We start from the raw sequence: 25,807 nt of genomic DNA on the forward strand, positions 1-25,807 counted from the left end.
TAGGGCTGGCTGGTTCACTGACATACAGATACAGCTAGTGACCCAGCCCTCAGCCCCACTGACCAACACACACACATGCAGAGCAATGGCTTTGTGTATGGAGAATCACAGAGGTCCCCCACCTGCCCTGCCTTTCCCCCACCACTCCCGATCCCCCACCCTTCCCAAACGGCACAGTACAGTAGCAATTCAGCATTGTCCAACATCATCAGTAAAACCATGATCATTATTGAGTTGATAACTCAAAATCATGAAGTAACTTATTTTACCTAACAGGGAGGACAACAACTTCACCATTGTTCCATTGTCAGTGTGTATATCAGTAGGGTGGAGGGTGGAGGGGCATGTTTGCAGGGGTGGGTAGGGAGAATGTGAGGAATGCATGGAGTCATCAAACAGGCCATAGAAAAGAAGAGCTGAATCAGAAATAGTTATGTGCTCACGGACGGACGGACGGACGGACGGACAGGCAGGAAGGGGCCCAGCTATACTCAAACAGACCCAACTACAGACAACCAAGACAAACCAGGCCAAACTCAAACTAAAACAAGACTAGAGTCAACAAGGCCAAAAACAGCTGAAAACCAGACTAAAACTAGACTAAAAGAAAATAAAGTGAACAGAATTCAGCCCCAATATGCCAAATGACTGTCCCACTCTATGTCTCGTTATGATGTTTTGCCCTCAGAAGCAACCCGAGTCAAGTGTAGCCCTGCTCCAGAGGTAGTGTGTTAGACCAGCCCCACACTTTGCACAGCGCTTTATTTGTCGACTACGATGAAGTTGCTCTTGTAGCACATGCCCAGCTACATAACCTCACTCTGAATCTGTCCACAAAGTCTCTGACTTATAGGCTAACTCTGGCTCCTGTCCTGAGTCTCACTCCAGTCAGGCAGTCAATCAGCCAGCCAGCCAGCCTGCCACTCCACACAGAAGCTGACATTTAGCCTAAATCATGTTGGTGGGAGAAGGAGATTTGAGTCACTGAATTAAGTTACACAACTCACTATGAAATTAGGAGTGTATACAACATGTTTTCACACCACTATGTAACATTGTATGGGAACTGTCTCAAATGTGGTAAAAAAGTGGTGTTTTATAGAGGATAAAAAAGAGAGAAAGGGTAGGGTAGAGTAGCGATAGGAGAGATGGGACTCCGGGGCATGTGGGTAGTTCAGTTATCAGGCAATGGATCATTAGTGCTCTATTATCCCCTGCCTGCCATGGGCAATCTACTACACCCCTCGGTCATCTATTCATTCTGCCTGAGAATATTATAATGGTGCTATTTAATGATATTTTAATGCATGGGTATTCAAACAGGGATCCGTGCACCCCTATGGGTCTTTGGAGGCACTGCAGGGTGTCCGCAGGAATATTGGGTGAAGAAAGAGATTCCCACCCCCAAAGAATTATTAATATCACTAGCAAGTACAGAATAAACACATTTTAATATCTTAGTGGAAATGTGTTTGGCGTTATCTGTTAGAGTTTACACTTCCCCTTCCAATTATAATGTTGGGAGGTCAAAATAATGAAAAACGATCTATCAAAGATATTCATTTTAAAATGTTGATTACATCTCCTTGCTATTGTCATTCACCTGATGATCAGAAGTCAACAAAAAAATTTGCTAATGTATGATGGGGTCCCTGGGTCGCCGGTTTTCCTGGGAAGGGGGTCCGTGGGCAAGAAAAGTCTGAAGACCCCAGTTTTAATGCATATAAATTCATATGGGATCTTTGTATTTTCATGTATGCGTCATACAGTGCACTCGGAAAGTATTGAGACCCCTTGACTTTTTCCACATTTTGTTACGTTACAGCCTTATTCTAAAATGTATTTTTTTTAAATCCCTCATCAATCTACACACAATACCCCATAATGACAAAGAAAAAACAGGTTTTTAGATTTTTTTTGCAAATTTATTAAAAATAAAAACCTGAAATATCACATTTACTAAGGTACCCTTAAGTGATGAGTACTTTGTTGAAGCACCTTTGCAAGCGATTACAGCCTTGAGTCTTCTTGGGTATGACGCTAAAAGCTTGGCACACCTGTTTTCGGATAGTTTCTCCCATTCTTCTCAGCAGATCCTCTCAACCTCTGTCAGGTTGGATGGGGAACGTCACTGCACAGTTATTTTCAGGTCTCTTCAGTCCAGGGTCTGGCTAGGCCCCTCAAGGACATTCAGAGACTTGTCCCGAAGCCACTCCTGCATTGTCTTGGCTGTGTGCTTAGGGTCGTTGTTCTGTTAGAAGGTGAACCTTTCCCCAGTCTGAGGTCCTGAGCGATCTGGAGCAGATTTTCATCAAGGATCTCTCTATACTTTGCTCCATTCATCTTTCCCTTGATCCTGACTAGTCTCTCAGTCCCTGCCGCTGAAAAACATCCCTACAGCATGATGCTGCCACCACCATGCTTCCCCGTAGGGATGGTGCCAGGTTTCCTCCAGACGTGACGCTTGGCATTCAGGCCAAAGAGTTCAATCTTGGTTTCATCAGACCAGAAAATCTTGTTTCTCATGGTCTGAGAGTATATAGGTGCCTTTTGGCAAACTCCAAGCGGGCTGTCAAATGAATTTTACTGAAGAGTGGCTTCTGTCTGGCCAATCTACCATAAAGGCCTTATTGGTGTAGTGCTGGAGGCCCTTCTCCCCCGATTTCTCAATTTGGCCAGGCGGCCAGCTCTAGGAAGAGTCTTGGTGGTTCCAAACTTCTTCCATTTAAGAATGATGGAGGCCATTGTGTTATTGGGGACCTTCAATGCTGCATAAATGTTTTGGTACTGTTCCCCATATCTGTGCATTGACACAATCCTGTCTCGTAGGTCTACAGACAATTCCTTCGACCTTATTTTTTTTATTTTTTTTATATAGACAGCTGTATGCCTTTCCAGATCATGTCTAATCAATTGAATTTACCCCAGGTGGACTCCAATCAAGTTGTAGAAACATCTTCAGGATGATCAATGGATTATTGTGTGTAGATTGGGTTATTGTGTGTAGATTGATGAGGAAAACAATTCATTGAATCAATTTTAGAATAACGCTGTAAAGTAACAAAATGTGTAAAAAGGGAAGGGGTGTAAGAGCTGTCGCTTTCCTCATCCTCAGATGAGGTGAGGAGAGAAGGATCTTCAGACCAAAATGCGGAGTCAGGGAAATAAGCCATCTTTTATTTATAAATGATGAACTGATGGCAACACGAAACAAAACAAAATACTTTCAAAAAACTTACAAAATAACAAAACGACGTAGAACGAAACCTGAACATAAACTCACATTACATAACGTAAACTTACGGACAGGAACGTACATCTAAACACACGAACAGCCAAACAGTCCCGAAAGTGAAATACATCGACAACGACGAAGACATCACAGGAGACAATCACCCACAAACAAACAGTGAGAATGCCCTACCTAAATATGACTCTTGATTAGAGGAAAATGCAAACCACCTGCCTCTAATCAAGAGCCATACCAGGCAAACCGAAACCAACATAGAAACAGATAACATAGACTGCCCACCCAAAACACATGCCCTGACCATAAACACATAAAAACTAACATAAATAGGTCAGGACTGTTACAGTACCCCCCCCCCCAAGGTGCGAACGCCGGGCGCACCAGCACAAAGTCCAGGGGAGGGTCCGGGTGGGCAGTTGACCACGGTGGTGGTTCCGGTTCAGGACGCTGTCCCCGCACCACCATAGTCACTCCCCTCTTCTTTCTACCCCTTCTACTGACCACCCTAACACTACCTTCCCCTAAATAAACAGCTAGCACCGGGACAAGGGGCAGCACCGGGACAAGGGGTAGCACCGGGACAAGGGGCAGCACCAGAACAAGGGGCAGCACCAGGATAAGGACCATCACTGGAATAAGGGGCAGCACCGGGACAAGGGGCAGCACCGGGACAAGGGGCAGCACCGGGACAAGGGGCAGCACCGGGACAAGGGGCAGCACCGGGACAAGGGGCAGCACCGGGACAAGGGGCAGCACCGGGACAAGGGGCAGCACCGGGACAAGGGGCAACACCGGGACAAGGGGCAGATCCCGGCTGAAGGACTCTGGCAGGTCCATGCAGGCTGACGGCTCTCGACGCTCATGGCAGACTGACGGCTCTCTACGCTCATGGCAGGCTGACGGCTCTCGACGCTCATGGCAGGCTGACGGCTCTCGACGCTCATGGCAGGCTGACGGCTCTCGACGCTCATGGCGCTCTGACGGCTCTGGCTGCTCATGGCTCTCTGACGGCTCTGGCTGCTCATGGCTCTTTGACGGCTCTGGCTGCTCATGGCTCTCTGACGGCTCTGGCTGCTCATGGCTCTCTGACGGCTCTGGCTGCTCATGGCTCTCTGACGGCTCTGGCTGCTCATGGCTCGCTGGCGGCTCTGGCAGATCCTGTCTGGTTGGCGGCTCTGGCAGATCCTGTCTGGTTGGCGGCTCTGGCAGATCCTGTCTGGTTGGCGGCTCTGGCAGATCCTGTCTGGTTGGCGGCTCTGGCGGATCCTGTCTGGCGGGCGGCTCTAGCGGCTCCTGTCTGGCTGACGGCTCTAGCGGCTCCTGTCTGGCGGATGGCTCTGTAGGCTCATGGCAGACGGGCGGCTTTGCAGGCTCATGGCAGACGGGCGGCTTTGCAGGCTCCTGGCAGACGGATGGCTCAGATGGCGCTGGGGAGACGGATGGCTCAGATGGCGCTGGGGAGACGGATGGCTCAGATGGCGCTGGGGAGACGGATGGCTCAGATGGCGCTGGGGAGACGGATGGCTCTGGCCGGATACGGCGCACTGTAGACCTGGTGCGTGGTGCCGGAACTGGAGGCACCGGGCTAATGATAAGCACCCTCCTACTAGTGCGTGGAGCAGGGACAGGGCACACTGAACTCTCAAAGCGTACTCTATACCTGGTGCGTGGTACCGGCACTGGTGGCACCTGGCTGAGGGCACGCACCTCAGGACTAGTACGGGGAGAAGTGACAGTGTGTACAGGACTTAGGAGACGCACAGGTGGCTTAGTGCGTGGGGCCGGAACTGGAGGCACTGAACTGGATACACGCACTATAGGGAGAGTGCGTGGAGGAGGAACAGGGCTCTGGAAATGCACTGGTAACCTAGTGCGTAATATAGGCACTGTAGGTACTAGGCTGGGGTGGGAAGGTGGCGCCGGAAATACCGGACCGTGCAGGCGTACTGGCTCTCTTGAGCATTGAGCCTGCCCAACCTTACCTGGTTGAATGCTCCCGGTCGCCCGCCCAGTACGGGGAGGTGGAATAACCCGCACCGGGCTGTGTAGGCGAACCGGGGAAACCCTGCGTAAGGCAGGTGCCATATATGCCGGCCCGAGGAGACGCACTGGAGACCAGACGCGTTGAGCCGGCCTCATGACACCTGGCTCAATGCCCAATCTAGCCCTACCAGTGCGGGGAGGTGGAATAACCCGCACTGGGCTATGCACACGTACAGGAGACACCGTGCGCTCTACTGCGTAACACGGTGTCTGCCCGTACTCCCGCTCTCCACGGTTAGCCTGGGAAGTGGGCGCAGGTCTCCTACCTGCCCTTAGCCCACTACCCTTTAGCCCCCCCCCAAGAAATTTTTGGGAGTTACTCACGGGCTTTTCGGGCTTCCGTGCAAAACGAGTCCCCTCATAATTCCGGTTACGAGCTTGATTCTCCGGCTTCCATCCACGTCTCCTAGCTGCCTCCTCATACCAGCGCTCCTGGGCTGTGGCTGCCTCACTCTTCTCACGAGAGCAGCGATATTCTCCAGTTTGCGCCCAGGGTCCTCTACCAGACAGGATCTCCTCCCAAGTCCAGAAGTCCTTGTTGCTCCGTCGATTTTTCCCATACCGCTTGGTCTCTGTATTTTGGTGGGTGATTCTGTAAGAGCTGTCGCTTTCCTCATCCTCAGATGAGGTGAGGAGAGAAGGATCTTCAGACCAAAATGCGGAGTCAGGGAAATAAGCCATCTTTTATTTATAAATGATGAACTGATGGCAACACGAAACAAAACAAAATACTTTCAAAAAACTTACAAAATAACAAAACGACGTAGAACGAAACCTGAACATAAACTCACATTACATAACGTAAACTTACGGACAGGAACGTACATCTAAACACACGAACAGCCAAACAGTCCCGAAAGTGAAATACATCGACAACGACGAAGACATCACAGGAGACAATCACCCACAAACAAACAGTGAGAATGCCCTACCTAAATATGACTCTTGATTAGAGGAAAATGCAAACCACCTGCCTCTAATCAAGAGCCATACCAGGCAAACCGAAACCAACATAGAAACAGATAACATAGACTGCCCACCCAAAACACATGCCCTGACCATAAACACATAAAAACTAACATAAATAGGTCAGGACTGTTACAAGGGGTCTGAATAGTTTCTGAAGGCACTGTATATTTAAGTGTCGCTGTAGATGTATTAATAAAATAAAGGGTTACTGAGTAGACAACCTGAATCATATCAAGGAAAGAGATGGAGAGGAGATGATGGTTATGTGCCCCTGCCATGTAAAAGAGAGTGTCGTGCAGAGTGGTCTAGTGTAGTGTGTAGTGCAGTGCCCCAGGCTGTAGTTTCTACATGACCTGGTTTCAGAACACTACCCTGACCATACCACAATCAATCTACTCTCTTTCTCTTCTCTTTACTTCCTTCTTTCTCTCCCTATCCCATCTCTACTCCACTGTCCCTCTTTTTCCATCTCCTCTTCATTCCCCATCTCTGTCTCTTTTTTCTGTGTCCTTTCTCTCATCTCCCTCCTCTCCTAAAGTCTTCTGCATGCTTCGGTTCGGCTAGCTGAACAAGTGTTATTCATTTTGACATTTTTGTTGAGGAGATCTTAGTCGCGCAATTTTACATCTAACTAAGACGTTTGGTGCTGTATTTCTCAAGTGGAAAAATGTGCATGAAAACGAGTTGTCTCTCTGCGAATGACAACAAACACTTCAATGAAGAATCCCTACTGTTGACCAATCACTGACGAAGGGGTGTAAACTTTGGCTACGGACTTGGGCTTGCTTTCAGAAAAAATGTTGTTCACGAACAAAAATATCACAAAATGTAGTCATAATATATGCACAAACTGTTCCGAATTGTTTCGCATGTGGCCACCTTTACACACACTCTCCCTCTTTTCCCTTTGCTTCTCTCTGTATTTTAGTTGATCTGCTGTAGCCAGTGCTGTAACATGTGTGTAGGGCTTCCCTCCCTGTAAGATAGGTGATGGATACCTCAGAGCTACACAATTGGAGGCAAGACAGTCTAAACTGATATTCTCTGTTTATTATCTATGAATAGTCACTTTACCTCTACCTACAAAATGTACAAATTACCTTGACTAACCTGTACCCCCGCACATTGGCTCGGTACCGGTACCCCCTGTATATAGCCTTGTCACGGTAAAGTCTACACCTGTTGTATTCTGCGCATGTGACAAATAAATGTTAATTTAATTTGAAACCAGTTAACGCTACAATCCCAGTCAGACACACCCTACACACAGTGGAGTGTATTCATATATGCCAAGGGAACCTGGCTTCCCCAAAAAATTGTCAAAACAAAATTAAAAATAACATAAAATAATTTATCTTTCGTCTCTGTGTTTCATAATTTTCCTTCAACTAGCAAGAGGCTGAATGTATCTTACATGAGAAAGCATCCGAGCGAGCGAAACAGTGCCCCTCTGTTTCTCTACGTGTAGGTCATCTATCTGATGCTGTCTGGTCCAAACAAGTATGACATTGTTGCCACCTGTAGCATTGAAGGCAAGGAAAGCCAGCGAGCATCTGGCCTCCTTTGACAAAAAAGGATACAAATTTGCCAGTCAGCATTGACCTAAACAGAGCGAGCATTCTGTGAATGGTCCTGGCGCAACAAAAAAAAGTGTCAAGGGAAGCCAGCTTGGATTTGGCGTCACTCCTATAAAATCCCATTGAGAGCATCCGTCATTGACAGAAAAGCATGAATTTTTGGATCTCGTTGTGTTGTTGTTCTCCGGTGGCTAGCTAGCCAGCTAGCTAAAATGGGCCCTTTCCTAAATTAGTCATGGATGGAAATAGGGATATAGACTTGTGGTTTTACTTAATTCTCCGTACTGACCAATGATTATAACGTAGATTCTGATCCAGCCATTAATTCATACATTGTTGTACCCCTGACCTGAGAGGATGGAAGTTCAATATGTAGCTAGATGTAGAAGGCTAATGTTAACTAGCTAACATTGCCAATGAATGAAAGTCATGCTAGCGAGCAAGTATTTTAGCAAGGTAAAAAGGTTTTAAGCGTGTACTGCATGACAGAGTCAAAGACCGTTTCATCAACATGAAAGAGAGGATGATGGCATTGGTGTTTCTCTAAAAGGCGGGCGTCTATATGTTTTTCTACTTTCAAAACGCGCAGGCACACACATACATACACGCACACACATACATACACACACACAAATCAGAACCATTGACAGACACATCATATGTTGACTGGACTAAATTGTTTTTGTTATCTTTTAGTTGTCACCTCTCTAAGCAGAGGTGATTTGATCATGTTGAAGTTGAAATGGTGCTGGAATAGTGGAGGCAGCTCCTGTTTTCTTTGTGACTTGCGGTAACTCTCTGTGGTTCTAAACCAATTATTAGGCTATATATCGATGTGACTATCGATGTAACCTCTCTAGGTTTCTTCCTAGGTTTTGGCCTTTCTAGGGAGTTTTTCCTAGCCACCGTGCTTCTACACCTGCATTCTAGCTGTTTGGGGTTTTAGGCTGGGTTTCTGTACAGCACTTCGAGATATTATCTGATGTACGAAGGGCTATATAAAATAAAATTGATTGATTGATTGATTGACTATTAAAACCTACCCAAACCAAAAACCATGGATAGATGGCAGCATTCACGCAAAACTGAAAGCGCAAACCACCGCATTTAACCACGGCAATGTGACTGGGAATATGGTTGAATACATCAATGTAGTTATTCCATCCGTAAGACAATCAAACAGGCAAAACGTCAGTACAGAGACAAAGTGGAGTCGCAATTCAATGGCTCAGACACAAAATGAATGTGGCAGGGTCTACAGACAATCACGGATTACAAAGGGAAAACCAGCCACGTCACGGACACCAACATCTTGCCTCCGGACAAGCTAAACACCTTCTTCGCCCGCTTTGAGGATAACACAGTGCCACCGATGCGGCCACTCCCAAGGACTGTGGGCTCTTGTTCTCCGTGGCCGACATGAGTAAGACGTTTAAGCGTGTTAACCCTCGCAAGGCTGCCGGCCCAGATGGCATCTCTAGCCGCGTCCTCAGAGCATGCGCAGACCATCTGGCTGGAGTGTTTACGGACATATTCAATCTCTCCCTATATCAATCTGCTGTCCCCACTTGCTTCAAGATGTCCACTGTTGTTCCTGTTCCCAAGAAAGCAAAGGTAACTGAACTAAATGACTATCGCCCCACAGCACTCACTTCTGTCGTTATGAAGTGCTTTCAGAGGCTAGTTAAGGATCATATCATCTCCAACTTACCTGACCTCTAGACCCACTTCAATTTGCTTACCGCCCCAATAGATGTACAGATGATGCAATCACCATCGCACTGCACACTGCCCTATCCCATCTGGACAAGAGGAATACCTATGTAAGAATGCTGTTCATTGACTATAGCTCAGCCTTCAACACCATAGTACCCTTCAAGCTCATCATTAACCTCAGGGCCTATAGTCTGAACCCTGCCCTGTGCAACTGGATCCTGGACTTCCTGACGGGCCGCGCCAGGTGGTGAAGGTAGGAAACAACACCTCCACTACGCTGATCCTCAACACAGTGGCCCCACAAGGGTGCATGTTCAGCCCTCACCTGTACTCCCTGTTCACCCATGACTGCGTGGCCACGCACGCCTCCAACTCAATCATCAAGTTTGCAGACGACACAACAGTAGTAGGCCTGATTACCAACAATGACGAGACAGCCTACAGGGACGAGGTGACCTCTTTCTCAACGTCAAAAAAAAAAAGGAGCTGATCGTGGACTTCAGGAGACAGCAGAGGGAGCATGCCCCCATCCACATCAACAGAACCCAGTGGAGATGGTGAAAAGCTTCATGTTCCTTGGGAGATTGAAGAAATTCAGCTTGGCCCTTAAGCTCCTCACAAACTTTTACAGATCCACATTTGAGAGCATCCTGTCGGGCTGTATCACCACCTGGTATGGCAACTGCACCGCCCACAACCGCAGGGCTCTCCAGAGGGTGGTGCGTTCTGCTCAATGCATCACCGTGGGCACACTGTCTGCCCTCCAGGACACCTACACCACCCGATGTCACAGGAAGGCCAAAAAGATCCTCAAGGACATCAACCACCTGAGCCACGTCCTGTTCACACCGTTATCATCCAGAAGGTGAGGTCAGTACCAGTGCATCAAAGCTGGGACCAAGAGACTGAAAAACAGCTTCTATCTCAAGGCCAGACTGTTAAATAGCCATCACTAGCCGGCTACCACCCGATTATTTAACCCTGCACCTAAGAGGCCACTGCCCTATGTACATAGACATGGAATCACTGGTCACTTTTAATGGAACACTAGTCACTTCAATAATGTTTACATACTGTTTTACTCATTTCATATATATATATATATATTGTATTCTACTGTATTTTAATCAATGCCACTCCGACATTGCTAGTCCTAATATTTCTATATTTCTTAATTCTATTCTTTTATGTTTAGATTTGTTTGTATTGTTGTGAATTGTTAGATACTACTGCGCTGTTGGAGCTAGGAACACAAGCATTTCGCTACACCCGTAATAAGATCTGCTAAATATGTGTATGTGACCAATAACATGTGCTTTGATTTGTTCAGTTTGAGAAGGAGAGCACGAAGATGAAAAGAAGCACCGGAGGTGAACTTTGATAGCTTGCTACTACTATAATTGATCTTATTAAAAACAATATATTTCTTGACCCTGATGTGTTTATCAGAGTTATTGACCTCCCAATAAGCCAGATTTTAGTCATTTACATTGTGGTGCTGAAACTTGAAGCCAAAGCCACGGCACAATCAATCGGAAATGGACAGCTCATGATGCTAAAATTAGGCACATTTGAGTAGGCAAAATTGATTTCAAATGTATTCATTTTAATTAGACTTTACTAACAACAAGAGGGCTTTGTGTTGGAGCCTATTTCTTCCTATTTAAGAAATAAGAGATAGGCCTACCTGTTTGACAAACAAAACTAGGTTGCTATCCATGGATTTTGTTGGCCAATTCCTTCACCAACCATACACTCCTTAAATAGCCTACCTCCGTGTCAGTGAAGGGCTGTTAAGTTAAAACCAGGACTTGAATTGAGGGGGTATGAGAGGGTATGTCTTAGGCCTACCTTTTATTAAATAAAATGGCAAAAAGCATAAGCCTACCCCTTGTTAGCTTCAGATTTTGAAGAAAGAAAACTGATCTGATTATATAAAGTGATCTATTACAGCGCTTAGGTCTGTGATGCTTTAAACTAGAAACAAGCTGTAAATTACTTGGGATGGACGTGACTCCAATAACTATGGGGATATATTTAGTTTCTTTCAAAGACTAAGCTAGAACCTTTTATAGCCAAAGAGACATTTATTTTTTCTAAATCAATAGTTTTTTAGTGGAACCATTAACTTGCTTGACCATGCTGTAGGTCATGTAACTGTCTGTTACTGCACAACACAATCTCACACTCAATTCGTGCAAATATGTACAAGTATTTAGGCAGATTTCGTGTGTTTCTGTGCGTTTTTGTGTGGCTTAATCGGGTGAAAAAACAAACATTTTTGTGCAACTTAATTTGCAGGATTATTTGGGAGGCAAACTTCGAAACAATCTTTTGAAAGTTATTGGAGCAATGCATTTTAGGAAATGGGGTTCTGCACTGTCTTTTTTGTGTGTCCCACATTCATTTACATAAAAAAACAAACGTGTTAACAACCCAATATTGTTAATCAACCAGGTTGTCACCAAAATGTTTATAATTTAATAGTAGCCTTATATTTATTTTATTTTATTAATGCCAATGCCGTTTTCTATGTCTGTTTTCATTTAATACTTTGGGATACCGGTGCTATGTCGGATTTTATGAGGGTTGCCGGATTGGAGGAAAAAGCTGATTGATGAAGGTTGATTGATGAAGGTATTTGATTGGGGAATGGGGATACATTTTATTATGGGAAATTAATGAATCAAAAAATGTGGGGAAGCAGAAGAACGGCAAAAAAACTCTGTTTGGTTTAAATTCCCCTGGTGCAACGGGATAGTATTTGCAACTATAACAAGTCTGGACTGTGATCAATTAAGCCATATCAATGCAGTTAAACAAGTTAATGTAAAATAATGATTATTACAGTCGTGTCAATCATGTTATATACTTAGGCTATTATACCACAAAACCCTTGTATAAATGCATTATGAACGACATGGTGTATAAAAAAGTGGAGCCTTGTATTAAATGCATTATGAAGAAAATTGTGTAGGCCTACTGTTGCCTATACCAGTATCCCAAAGTATTAAGTAAAAACAAGCATAGAAAGCAGTATCGGCATTAATAATATATTTTTTTTAACGTAAGGCTACCATTATATTAAAATTATTTTGGTGACAACCTGGTTTATTAACAATATTGAGTTGTTAACATTTTTTAAAATATAAATAAAGGTGGGACACAAAAAATAGTGCAGAACACCATTGCCCATCATGCATTGCTCTAATAACTTTCAAAAGATTGTTCCCGAAGTTTGCCCCAAAAAATGCACCAAAATGTTGTCTTTTCACATGAATTAAACTACACAAAAACACAAAATCTTCTTAAATACTTTTTATACATATTTGCACGATTTGAGTGTAAGATTGTGTTATACTTTACATGAATATGCTTTGTGGACTTTATTCTGCCACTGTGTCTTCTTATTGTCTCTGCCTTTAGGCCTATATATCATGGTCACAAGTCATATGAATAAACAGGTTATAGAGCAAACAACGCAATTATCACATATGTTCTAATAGGTTAATTTTACAAATACAGCACATTTGGATGTTGAATGTTATTGAAAATGAAACCTCTTGAAACTGCTTTTTATCTACCTGAATATTTTCTTCGGTGTCTGAAAAACAGGAAGTAACAGTGGCTGAGAGCATACTGTTTAAGATTATGAAGATTTTTATCGGTTTCCCCAAATACCCGAGGGGAAATTTCATTACCACCACATCATAAAATGTGCTATTTTAGTTGAAGAGGAAATTACAGAAATTGTGCCTAAGGTATTTTATATAACATTTCACGTTTTTTAAAAACTATTTGAAAGTTTTCTTAATTATATGTATTCATCATTGTCATGTCTAAATGTCCATATATGTCTTGATGATACTCAGAAACATGTATTTACCACATCAACATCTCAATATTTGACATAATTCCTAAAATAATCTCAATAACAAGCATATATGGTTCACATATGGGAAAAATCATCAATATCAATTGTAATTTAATACACCTTTTCCTCAAAAATATGTACCGTGATGTTAATGACTTAACGTTGTGGTAATGACAGAGTGTGGTGATGGAAATGACATTTCATATAAAACAACTGATGAAAAATTAAACATTTTAATGTCACAGTTGTACATGTTTCATTTTATTGAAGATATAGAACACGCCTTTCAAAAGCTCCAAAAACAAAGATACATGCTTCAATAACTTAAGCATATTTGAAAAACATTTTGGGATTCAATGCATTAGGCAGAAATACATGTACAGGGTTGGAAACACAGGTTGACATTAAACAAATTATTGTTCACTGGCTGCAATCTACTGATTCAGACTCACTCAAGATTAGGTTTTGGTAAATGCACTCTAATACTTAACGAGAGAGCACATTTCCTCCCAGACTGCGCCATCAAGCATCATATGCCGTTTTGTCGCTGGATGAGGCTCAGGGACAAGCCCAAGCACATTCTCTGGTTGGTACAGTACCATACGATGTCATACGATGTCATCTCTCATTGGCCAAAAGAATCGGTTGGCTCCAACACAACTCATGGTCTTGACTAGAGTGCAGCTCAACATCTTGTATAGTACCGGGTTAAGGGTCTTCATCATATTTCACAACACACCACTCTCATGTATGTCTGCAATGGACTGTGTTGCGCTAGGAGATGGCTGTGTTGCGCTATGAGATGGCTGTGTTGCGCTAGGAGATGGCTGTATTGCGCTAGGAGATGGCTGTATTGCGCTAGGAGATGGCTGTATTGCGCTAGGAGATGGCTGTTTTGCGCTAGGAGATGGCTGTATTGCGCTAGGAGATGGCTGTGTTGCGCTAGGAGATGGCTGTGTTGCGCTAGGAGATGGCTGTGTTGCGCTAGGAGATTGCTGTGTTGCGCTAGGAGATGGCTGTGTTGCGCTAGGAGATGGCTGTGTTGCGCTAGGAGATGGCTGTGTTGCGCTAGGAGATGGTTGTATTGCGCTAGGAGATGGCTGTGGTGCTGTGCTTAGTCTGCCTCTGTTAGTTGAATTTTCATGGTTTGTGCATGGACTAAAACAATCACATAGATGTGGAGTCATTTGAGGGGCAGTTAGGTCATCATTCTGAAGCTGTAAGACTTCTGGTGAGTGTGGTGGTGTGTTCCTTTACAGGTATGACTCCATAACCACCATTTTCATAACCACAACTTCTGTTTCTTTGGTTTATTTTTTATGGCCTCCTTTATAATTTTTTCTCACTGGGAAAGTTGTGAGATGGATTTCAGTTTCCCAATTTATTTTCTCGAGTTGTCTTTATTTTTGTTTCTTAAGATACTCCTTGTATCTTATAGAATCTTGTTTATATACACTACATTACCAAAGGTATGTGGACACCTGCTCGTCTAACATCTCATTCCAAAATCATGGGCATTAATATGGAGTTGGTCCCCCTTTTGCTGTTTTAAAAGCCTCCACTTCTGGGAAAACTTTCCAGTAGATGTTGGAACATTGCTGTTGGGACTTGCCTCCATTCAGCCACAAGAGCATTAGTGAGATCGGGCAATGATGTTGGGTGATGAGGCCTGGCTCGCAGTCGGCGTTCCAATTCATCTCAAAGGTGATTGATGGGGTTGACGTCAAGGCTCTGTGCAGGCCAGTCAAGTTCATCCACACTGATCTAGACAAACCATTTCTGAACGAACCTCGCTTTGTGCACACGGGCATTGTCAAGCTAAAACAGGAAAGGGCCTTCCCCAAACTATTGCCATAAAGTTGGATGCACAGAATCATCTAGAATGTCATTGTATGCTGTAGGGTTAAGATTTCCCTTCACTGGAACTAAGGGGCCTACCCCGAACCATGAAAAACAGCTTCAGACCATTATTCCTCCTCCATCAACTTTACAGCTGGCACGATGCATTGGGGGAGGTAGCGTTCTCCTGGCATCCGCCAAACCCAGATTCATCTGTCGGACTGTGTTTTCTAATCACTCCAGAGAACGCGTATCCACTGCTCCAGAGTCCAATGGCGGATAGCTTTACACTACTCCAGCAGAGGCTTGGCATTACACATGGTGATCTTATGCTTGGAAATCCATTTCATGAACCTCCCGACGAACAGTTCTTGTGCTGGCGTTGCTTCCAGAGGCAGTTCGGAACTCAGTAGTGAGTGTTACAACAGAAGACAGACGATTTGTACGTGATACGCGCTTCAGCGGTCGTCCTATGACGGTGCCAGTTGATAGTCACTGAGCTCTTCAGTACGGACCATTCTACTGCCAATGTTTGTCTATGGAGATTGCATGGCTGTGTGCTTGATTTTATACACCGTTCAGCAACGGGTGTTGATGAAATAGCCGAATCCTCTAATTTGAAGGGGTGTTCACATACTTTTGCATATATAGTGTATTTCCTTGTCCTGTCCTTGGTTGATTTAGGGGGCATCTTATAGAAAAGGAAAACCTTTATAATTGAAGTCAGTAACCATAGTAAGTCACCTAAATATACATCAAAATCACTCAATCTGTCACGACTTCAACCGAGGCAGGCTCTCCTTCTCGTTCGGGTGGCGCTCGGCGGTCGTCGTCACCGGCCTACTAGCTGCCACTGACTCTTTTTCCTCCCCCTCCTTATGTGTTTATTTGTATCACCTGTGTTTAGTTAATTGTTAATTAGTGTGGCTTTATTAGTCAGCCAGCCCGTACGCTTCTTTGTGCGGGATTGTTTCATTGTAGCTTTTGGGATTTCGGGAGTGTTTATGATTATTGTGGACTGGGTTTGTTTCGCGTGTCATTGGACCGTTGTGTATGACACCCAGTACGTCCGTGTTGGACATTTCGTTTGTTAGTTGGGTATTAAAGACTCAACCTATTGAAGCTCTGCTGTTCCTGCGTCTGACTTCGCACCTCCCGACACTCAGATCGTTACAGAATCCCGCACCACTAAATGGAGTCAGCAGGAGCAGCAGCCAACCCTCTCCCATCGATGGAGGAACGGGTTCTCCACCACACCACCGTCCTCCATCGGATCGGATCAGCCATGGACCAGATGATGGAGAGAATGGAGCGATGGGAGAGGAGTGGGCTCCTCTCTCCACCTTCGGCTCCCCTTCCTCAGGACTCTCCATCCCCCGGCTCCAGCGCGCTCCGTCTTACGCTCCCGAGGGATTATGATGGAGCGGCGGCAGGGTGCCAGGGGTTCCTACTCCAGCTGGAGCTATACCTGGCCACTGTTCGCCCCACTCCCTCGGGAGCGGAGAGGGTGAGTGTCCTCGTCTCCTGCCTAACGGGTCGTGCTCTGGAGTGGGCCAACGCAGTCTGGAATGGCCCGGACTCAGCGAGGGAGCAATACCTGGAGTTTACCCGTCGTTTTCGTGCCGTGTTTGACCACCCCCCAGAAGGCCGAGCGGCGGGTGAGAGACTATTCCATCTCAGGCAGGAGAAGAGGAGCGCACAGGATTTCGCGCTGGAGTTCCGGACCTTGGCCGCGGGATCAGGGTGGAACGACAGGGCCCTTATTGACCACTACCGGTGTAGTCTCCGGGAGGACGTCCGCAGGGAGCTAGCGTGTCGGGACATCGCTCTGTCTTTGGATGAGCTTATCGACATTTCCATCCGACTGGACAATCTGCTGGCTACCCGCGGGCGTTCGGAGAGGGTCCTGTGCGTTCCACCACCCAGCGCCCCGGCTCGCATCCCGATGGAGTTGGGAGGGGCCGCGCCTAGGGGTATCGGAGGAGGCCTCCCCTGCACCAGCTGTGGTCGGAGAGGACACACGGCCGATCGGTGCTGGGGGGGTCTGTCTGGGAGTCGAGATGTCAGGCGGAACGCTTCTCGATCACCCCAGGTGAGTCAGCACCAAACTCACTCAGAACCCCCTGTCGGTCACATGTTTGTCTCAATTTTTTTCCTTGATTTTTTCCCCTCTTCCCAGCATAGGACACTAGTCGATTCAGGTGCAGCTGGGAACTTTATGGATCGCGGACTCGCCCGAGAGTTGGGCGTTCCGCTTGTGCCGATAGATTCTCCCTTTCCCGTGCACTCCCTAGATAGCCGGCCATTAGGGTCAGGGGTGGTCAGGGAGGCCACAGTTCCCCTGGACATGGTGACGCAGGGGAATCATAGGGAACGTATCAGTCTCTTTATTATTGATTCGCCTGCGTTTCCAGTGGTGCTGGGTATTCCCTGGTTGGCCCGGCACAATCCCAGTATTTCGTGGAGACAGGGGGTTCTCCAGGGGTGGTCAGAGGAGTGTTCTGGAAGGTGTCTGGGAGTTTCCATTGGTGCCACGTCGGTGGAGAGTCCAGACCAGGGTTCCACGGTGCGCATTCCCCCCGAGTATGCCGATTTGGCAATCGCTTTCTGTACAAAGAAAGCGACGAAATTACCACCACATCGACCGGGTAGGGATTGTGCGATAGATCTCCAGGTTAACGCTGCGCTTCCCAAGAGTCATGTGTACCCTTTGTCCCAAGAGGAGACGTTGGCTATGGAGACATATATCGCGGAGTCTCTGGGACAGGGGTACATTCGGCCCTCCATCTCACCCGTCTCCTCGAGTTTCTTTTTTGTAAAGAAGAAGGAGGGAGGTTTGCGTCCGTGTATTGATTATAGAGGTCTAAATGCCATCACAGTTGGGTTTAGTTACCCACTACCTCTCATCGCTTCGGCGGTGGAATCATTTCACGGAGCGCAGTTCTTTACAAAACTGGACCTCAGGAGCGCGTACAGTCTGGTGCGTATTCGGAAAGGAGACGAGTGGAAAACCGCATTTAGTACCACATCGGGCCACTATGAGTACTGCGTCATGCCGTATGGGTTAAAGAATGCTCCAGCTGTTTTCCAATCCTTTGTAGACGACATTCTCAGGGACCTGCACGTGCAGGGGGTAGTTGTGTATATCGATGACATTCTGATCTACTCAACTACTCAAGCCGCGCATGTATCTCTGGTGCGCAAAGTGCTTGGCAGACTGCTGGAGCATGATCTATACGTCAAGGCTGAGAAGTGTGTGTTCTCCAAACAAGCCGTCTCCTTCCTGGGTTATCGCATTTCCACCTCGGGGGTGGTGGTGGAGAGTGACCGCATAAAGGCCGTGCGTAATTGGCCGACTCCAACCACGGTGAAAGAGGTGCAGCGGTTTTTGGGTTTTGCCAACTACTACCGGAGATTTATCCGGGGTTTTGGTCAGGTAGCGGCTCCCATTACCTCACTGCTAAAGGGGGGCCCGGTGCGGTTGCGGTGGTCAGCGGCGGCGGACGGAGCTTTCAACAGGTTGAAGGCTCTGTTCACGGATGCTCCCGTGTTGGCGCATCCGGATCCCTCTTTAGCATTCATAGTGGAGGTGGACGCGTCCGAGGCTGGGGTGGGTGCCGTGCTATCACAGCGCTCGGGTACGCCACCAAAACTCCGCCCCTGCGCTTTCTTCTCTAGTAAGCTCAGTGCAGCGGAGCGTAACTATGATGTGGGGGATCGGGAGTTGTTAGCGGTGGTCAGGGCTCTGAAGGTGTGGAGACACTGGCTTGAGGGGGCTAAGCACCCTTTTCTCATCTGGACCGGCCACCAGAATCTGGAGTATATTCGGGCAGCTCGGAGACTGAACCCGCATCAGGCAAGGTGGGCCATGTTTTTCACCCGGTTTAGGTTCACGTTGTCCTACAGACCCGGTTCCCAAAACGTAAAGGCTGACGCACTGTCTCGCCTTTACGACACGGAGGATAGGACCACCGAGCCCACTCCCATCATCCCCGCCTCGAGGTTGATAGCGCCAGTGGTATGGGAGGTGGACTCGGACATCGAGCGGGCGTTACGGGCGGAACTCGCGCCTCCTCAGTGCCCGGCACGGCCGTAAGTACGTACCGCTTGGTGTTCGGGACCGACTGATTCGGTGGGCTCATGTCCTACCCTGCTCGGGTCACCCTGGGGTGACGAGGACAGTGGGGAGCCTTCGGGGAAGGTATTGGTGGCCCACCTTAGCTCGTGACGTTAGGGTTTATGTCTCCTCCTGTTCGGTATGCGCTCAGAGTAAGGCTCCTAGGCACCTTCCTAGAGGGAAGTTGCAACCCCTCCCCGTTCCACAACGGCCATGGTCTCATCTGTCCGTGGACTTCCTGACCGATCTTCCCCCTTCTCAGGGAAACACTACGGTTCTGGTAATTGTGGATCGGTTTTCTAAGTCCTGCCGTCTCCTCCCGTTGCCCGGTATCCCTACTGCCCTACAGACTGCGGAGGCCTTATTCACTCACGTCTTCCGGCACTACAGGGTGCCGGAGGACATCGTTTCTGATCGGGGCCCCCAGTTCACGTCCCGAGTATGGAGGGCGTTCATGGAGCATCTGGGGGTCACGGTCAGCTTGACTTCCGGTTTTCACCCCGAGAGTAATGGGCAGGTGGAGAGAGTGAACCAGGAGGTGGGTAGGTTTCTGCGGTCCTATTGCCAGGACCGGCCAGGGGAGTGGGCGAGATACATTCCCCGGGCCGAGATGGCCCAGAACTCACTACGCCACTCCTCTACTAATGTGTCCCCCTTTCAGTGTGTGTTGGGGTACCAGCCGGTCCTGGCACCATGGCATCCGAGCCAGACCGAGGCTCCTGCGGTGGAGGAGTGGGTACAGCGCTCCAAAGAGACCTGGAGGGCCGTCCAGGAGTCCCTTCAACAAGCCACTAGGAGGCAGAAGAGGAGCGCTGACCGCCACCGCAGTGAGGCTCCCGTGTTTGTACCGGGGGAAAGGGTCTGGCTCTCGACCCGAAACCTACCCCTCCGCTTGCCCTGCCGGAAGCTGAGGCCGCAGTGTGTAGGGCCCTTCAAAGTCCTGAGGAGAATAAACGAGGTGTGTTATCGATTAAAACTCCCTTCCTATTATCGTATTAACCCCTCGTTAACCCCTCGTGTCTCTCCTCAGGCCGGTGGTAGCTGGTCCCCTGCAGGACGGTGAGGTGCTGGAGGTCCCTCCCCCCCTCTGGACATCGAGGGGTCCCCGGCGTACACGATACGGGCCATTCTGGACTCGAGACGCCGGGTGAGGGGCCTGCAGTACCTCGTGGACTGGGAGGGGTACGGTCCGGAGGAGAGGTGTTGGGTACCGGTGGAGGACATTTTGGATCCATCTATGTTAAGGGATTTCCATCGCCTCCATCCGGATCGCCCCGCGCCTCGTCCTCCGGGTCGACCTCGAGGCCGGTGTCGGCGCGCTGCGGGAGCCGCGCGTCAGAGGGGGGGTACTGTCACGACTTCAACCGAGGCAGGCTCTCCTTCTCGTTCGGGTGGCGCTCGGCGGTCGTCGTCACCGGCCTACTAGCTGCCACTGACTCTTTTTCCTCCCCCTCCTTATGTGTTTATTTGTATCACCTGTGTTTAGTTAATTGTTAATTAGTGTGGCTTTATTAGTCAGCCAGCCCGTACGCTTCTTTGTGCGGGATTGTTTCATTGTAGCTTTTGGGATTTCGGGAGTGTTTATGATTATTGTGGACTGGGTTTGTTTCGCGTGTCATTGGACCGTTGTGTATGACACCCAGTACGTCCGTGTTGGACATTTCGTTTGTTAGTTGGGTGTTAAAGACTCAACCTATTGAAGCTCTGCTGTTCCTGCGTCTGACTTCGCACCTCCCGACACTCAGATCGTTACACAATCTGTCACGAACTTCAAAATGAGCGGACCAAGGCGCAGCATGCATTGAGTTACACATCTTTTTAATACAAAGTGAAACTAGAAACAAAACTAACAAAGACCGTGACGACGTAGTGCCCAAACACACTAACACTATCCCTCAAAGCAGGTGGGAGATAGGGCTTCCTAAATATGATCCCCAATTAGAGGCAACGATTACCAGCTGCCTCTAATTGGGAACCATACAAAACCACCAACATAGAAATACACATTCTAGAACACCCCCCTAGTCACACCCTGACCTAAACCACTATAGAGAATGCAAGGGCTCTCTATGGTCAGGGCGTGACACAATCATCCTAACATAAGTGTTCAATTTCAACTTAACCATGATCATATATGTAATTAGTGTTTCTTTTCAGGTCTTAAGCAAGCAAAAATTTATGAACTAATACATTTAGTCATTACCATTATTATTATTTTTTAATCACACAAAAAGTCCCGTATTTGCAAAATCACCTAATATGGGTGGCTTGGCTTTTCCAGTGATTTTACCCACACGCCGCTACTGCCTACACAGAGAGAGAAAGAGAGAGAGAGAGAAAGACAGAGTTCTTCCGTTCTGCAATATCAAATTACATCACTAACTTAAACAGTTTTGTACTACAGTATATGCCCCCCCCCCCCCCCCTCCTCCCCACACACACACACACATATATATATATAAAAGGTCAGGTCAGGACAGGACAATGAACACACAAACACAGGGATCATGACTGAAACAGTCTATAAGACCACTGTGTAGCTGTAATGCTCTATGCGGACAAAAGCTGTTAACAGATGAGTCGCCCTACTAGTTAGACAAACACAGTCATCACTGTCCCTCTCCAGCAGCTCAGAGCATCACTCCAGGGTTATGGCAAGAATGTAACTGAAGCAGAGTTGATAATAGACAGAAACACACTACAAGGCCACTATTGTCCCTGGGAGTCCCACTAACAGATCACACACACACACACACACGTGCATGTATACACACAAGTACATTAAAATGTATCAGTGAATGGGTGCACATGCACACTGATACACTCATGTGTATACACACACACACACACACACACACACACACACACACACACACACACACACACACACACACACACACACACACACACACACACACACACACACACACACACACACACACACACACACACACAAACACACTCACATATGTGTGGGTACACACAGACACGCAAACATACTCACCCACTTACAGACAGTCTACATGTCAGACAGAAACAGTGCAGAGAGAGAGAAACATTAGCATGCTGAAGGAGTAGCTATCACACAGAACTGCAGCACTCCTCATCCTCACACTGCTAACATGCAGCAGAGAAGAACGACAGAGAGAGAGATAGGGAGGGAGAGATAAGGAGAGAGAGAGGGAAATACACAGAAAGAGAGAAAATGAGAGTGACAGAGAGTAAGAGACACTGACAGACATAGAAGGGGAGACAGAGAGGGGGAGACATAGAAGGGAGTGAGAGGACAGAGACAGAGAAGGGGAGACAGAAAGGGGGAGACATAGAAGGGAGTTAGAGGGGGAGACAGAGAAGGGAGTGAGAAGGGGAGACAGAGAAGGAGAGACAGCGGGGGAGACAGAGAGGGAGACAGGGGAGCGAGAGATGGGGAGGGGAAGACAAAGAGGGGGACAGGGTGGGAGCGATAGAGAGGGGGAGACAGAGAGGGGGAGGGAGAGAGAGAGGGGAGAGTCATAGAGGAGGAAGACGGGGAGGGGGAGACAGGGAGGGGGAGAGAGAGGGGGGAGACAAGAGAAGGGGGAGACAGGGAGGGAGAGACAGGGAGAGGGAGACAGAGATAGGGGAGACAGATAAATGTATAGCTAGATAAAGCCAGTGGGATACCTTACTGTTGAGTTTGGCTTTCCTGGCTTCTCTTGCCTTCCTCTCCTTTCTTTCAGCTGCCTCTCTTCTGCCCAGAGCAGACCCCATCTCACACACACACACTCACACTCACACACTTACTCAGACACACGCCACGAAAGATCAGCTACAGTCCCAACGCCAAAACATCCTGCACATGGCCATATCCAGTCCCCCTCCCTCTCTTCTCCTCTCCTCCTCTCTTATCCTCCTCTCCGTGGCTTTCCTCCTCTCTCACACTCACTGTCTCGCTTCTCACCAGAGAAGTACACGCACACACACACACACACACACACTCATACACACACTCTCACAAACACGCTCACTCAGGCGCATGCACAGACCGACTGAGAAATGGAGGGGTGATTTCGCAGGATGCCGACGCGGACAGAGAGAGGGAGGGAAAAGAGAGGGGGGAAAGAGAGAGAGAAAAAAAGGAGGAGAGAATTGAGGTAGGGGAAGGTGGAAAGGGAGAGAAGAGGGAAGGGATAGTGAGAGGGTAAATAAGAGAAGAGGGAGAAGAGGGAGGGAGGAAAAAGTGTAAATAGATGGTTTTGTAGTTGCAGTAGTAATAATTGGATGTAAGGAACTAGATTAGATCAGAGTTTATTAGTCACATGCACAGGGTCGCAGATGTAATAGTAGTGTACTGTGACATTCTTATGCTCCTAGGTCCAACAGTGCAGGTCAAAGGATGAAACAATAACATAATAATAATATAATAATAATAATAGTAATATATACATATTTACAACTGTAACAATGCTAAATGTCCATTGGGGGGTGGGGGCAGGGTAAATGTTTGTCGAGGGGGAGGGGGCACGATGTCCATAGGGTCAGCAGCAGGGGGGAGGGTAGGAAGTCCGGGGGGCAGGAGGGGGATAGAGGGACTAGGCTGTGTAACTCTTTTCACTCTACTACACTGTACCTACCGTAGATACAGTGAGTTGGCAAGGCAATAGTAGTTTGTGATGGGATTGATGGTAGTATCTGTGTGGTGTGTGTGACTGTGTTAAGGGAGTGAGGTGTATGCATGAAAACCAAACATAGTTGTCAAAGTTAGAATAGCTTTTCTATGAATGTCCAACTTCACTCTAAACAGTTATGTGTCTGTCTGGCCGTCGTATAATGATCAGAGCAGGATCAGGTTAGCTTTCCTCAGCATCAGCAGGTAATAACATGTGTGTGTGTGTGTGTGTGTGTGTGTGTGTGTGTGTGTGTGTGTGTGTGTGTGTGTGTGTGTGTGTGTGTGTGTGTGTGTGTGTGTGTGTGTGTGTGTGTGTGTGTGTTGCTCTCGCCTTCTACAGGATTATCTATAAGAGGAGCTTTGTGTGAAAGTGATTCCCCACTGGTGATATCCTCTCATTCTCTGCCATCTCTGCCGTCTGTGTGCGTGTGCGTGTGTGTGTGCGTGCGCGTGCATATGTGTATCATATACTGTCTATTATACACAAATCACACCTAAATATTTCTACACAGAAACACTGCCATGAAAAGAGGGCTCAGAATACAACGCACTCACACACAGTCTGGCTCTCTGGACAATACTGAGCAGCATACGGACAATAGCTCCTCACTGTCAATGGAAGATAATACTATGAGCTACTGGCTGCAGAGCTATGCTCTATTATAATGGAGTTTAGTAATTAGTGCCTTTTTCAGGGGTCTGCAGAGTGGGTTTAAGGGGAAGCAAAATAACACACCGCCATTTGTTAGACAGGCGGAGGTTCTTGGATAGCGCCAAGTTGGTGTGGCTGTGGTGGTTAGCCTTAGAAAGCAGCGCTACCTGACGGTAGTATAGCAAAGCATTAAGCTGTCCAATCAAGCTGCAGATGTTTGTGTGTGTGTGGTCTCAGTGATGTCAGTGACCACATTGCCAAGTAGTGCTTTACTAAGTGCTCTCTCCTCTCTGCCTCTGTCCCCTGTCTGTCTCTGTGTGTGTGTTTTTGCTTGTGCTTGTGTCTCTGTGTGTGTGTGTGCAGGTGGATACAAGGAACGCTCATGTGTGTATGTAGAGGGCCCAGCCAACATGCTCAATTTTCCTCCTCTCATCTCCTCTCCTCTCCGCAGGGTGACTCTGTACTCTTCCCTCCAGCCCTAGTGTCATAGAAAGGAGATTATACTTTCCCACAACCCATAGAAGACAGCACTAGACTCTCTCCAGTCTCTCTACAACCCATAGTAGACAGCACTAGACTCTCTCCAGTCTCTCTACAACCCATAGTAGACAGGACTAGACTCTCTCCAGTCTCTCTACAACCCATAGTAGACAGCACTAGACTCTCTCCAGTCTCTCTACAAACCATAGTAGACAGCACTAGACTCTCTCCAGTCTCTCTACAACCCATAGTAGACAGCACTAGACTCTCTCCAGTCTCTCTACAACCCATAGTAGACAGCACAAGACTCTCTCCAGTCTCTCTACAACCCATAGTAGACAGCACTAGACTCTCTCTAGTCTCTCTACAACCCATAGTAGACAGCACTAGACACTCTCCAGTCTCTCTACAACACATAGCAGACAGCACTAGACTCTCTCCAGTCTCTCTACAACCCATAGCAGACAGCACTAGACTCTCTCCAGTCTCTCTACGACCCATAGCAGACAGCACTAGACTCTCTCCAGTCTCCCTACAACCCATAGTAGACAGCACTAGACTCTCTCCAGTCTCTCTACAACCCATAGTAGACAGCACTAGACACTCTCCAGTCTCTCTAAAACCCATAGTAGAAAGCACTAG

At 47.4% G+C, this 25,807-nt stretch overlaps 1 protein-coding gene across 5 annotated transcripts in view; it reads right to left on the reverse strand.

Annotated features, from left to right (window-relative positions):
* LOC129862219 (SH3 and multiple ankyrin repeat domains protein 3-like) overlaps window positions 1-25,807 on the reverse strand; it is a 423,372-nt gene that overhangs the window by 228,212 nt on the left and 169,353 nt on the right. The window contains exon 1 of one of the 5 annotated variants that reach the window (XM_055933653.1): window positions 23,049-23,532. The exons of 3 other annotated variants lie outside the window; for them this stretch is intronic. In XM_055933653.1, coding sequence (XP_055789628.1) covers window positions 23,049-23,135 — 87 coding nt within the window. In that variant the 5' untranslated portion in view covers window positions 23,136-23,532. Of the gene's footprint in view, window positions 1-23,048; window positions 23,533-25,807 lie in introns of those variants that run through there. One more of the 5 variants, XM_055933654.1, reaches the window with a different exon arrangement.

This window comes from Salvelinus fontinalis, chromosome 9 (assembly GCF_029448725.1).
Source record: "Salvelinus fontinalis isolate EN_2023a chromosome 9, ASM2944872v1, whole genome shotgun sequence".
NCBI classification, from domain to species: Eukaryota; Metazoa; Chordata; class Actinopteri; order Salmoniformes; family Salmonidae; genus Salvelinus; species Salvelinus fontinalis.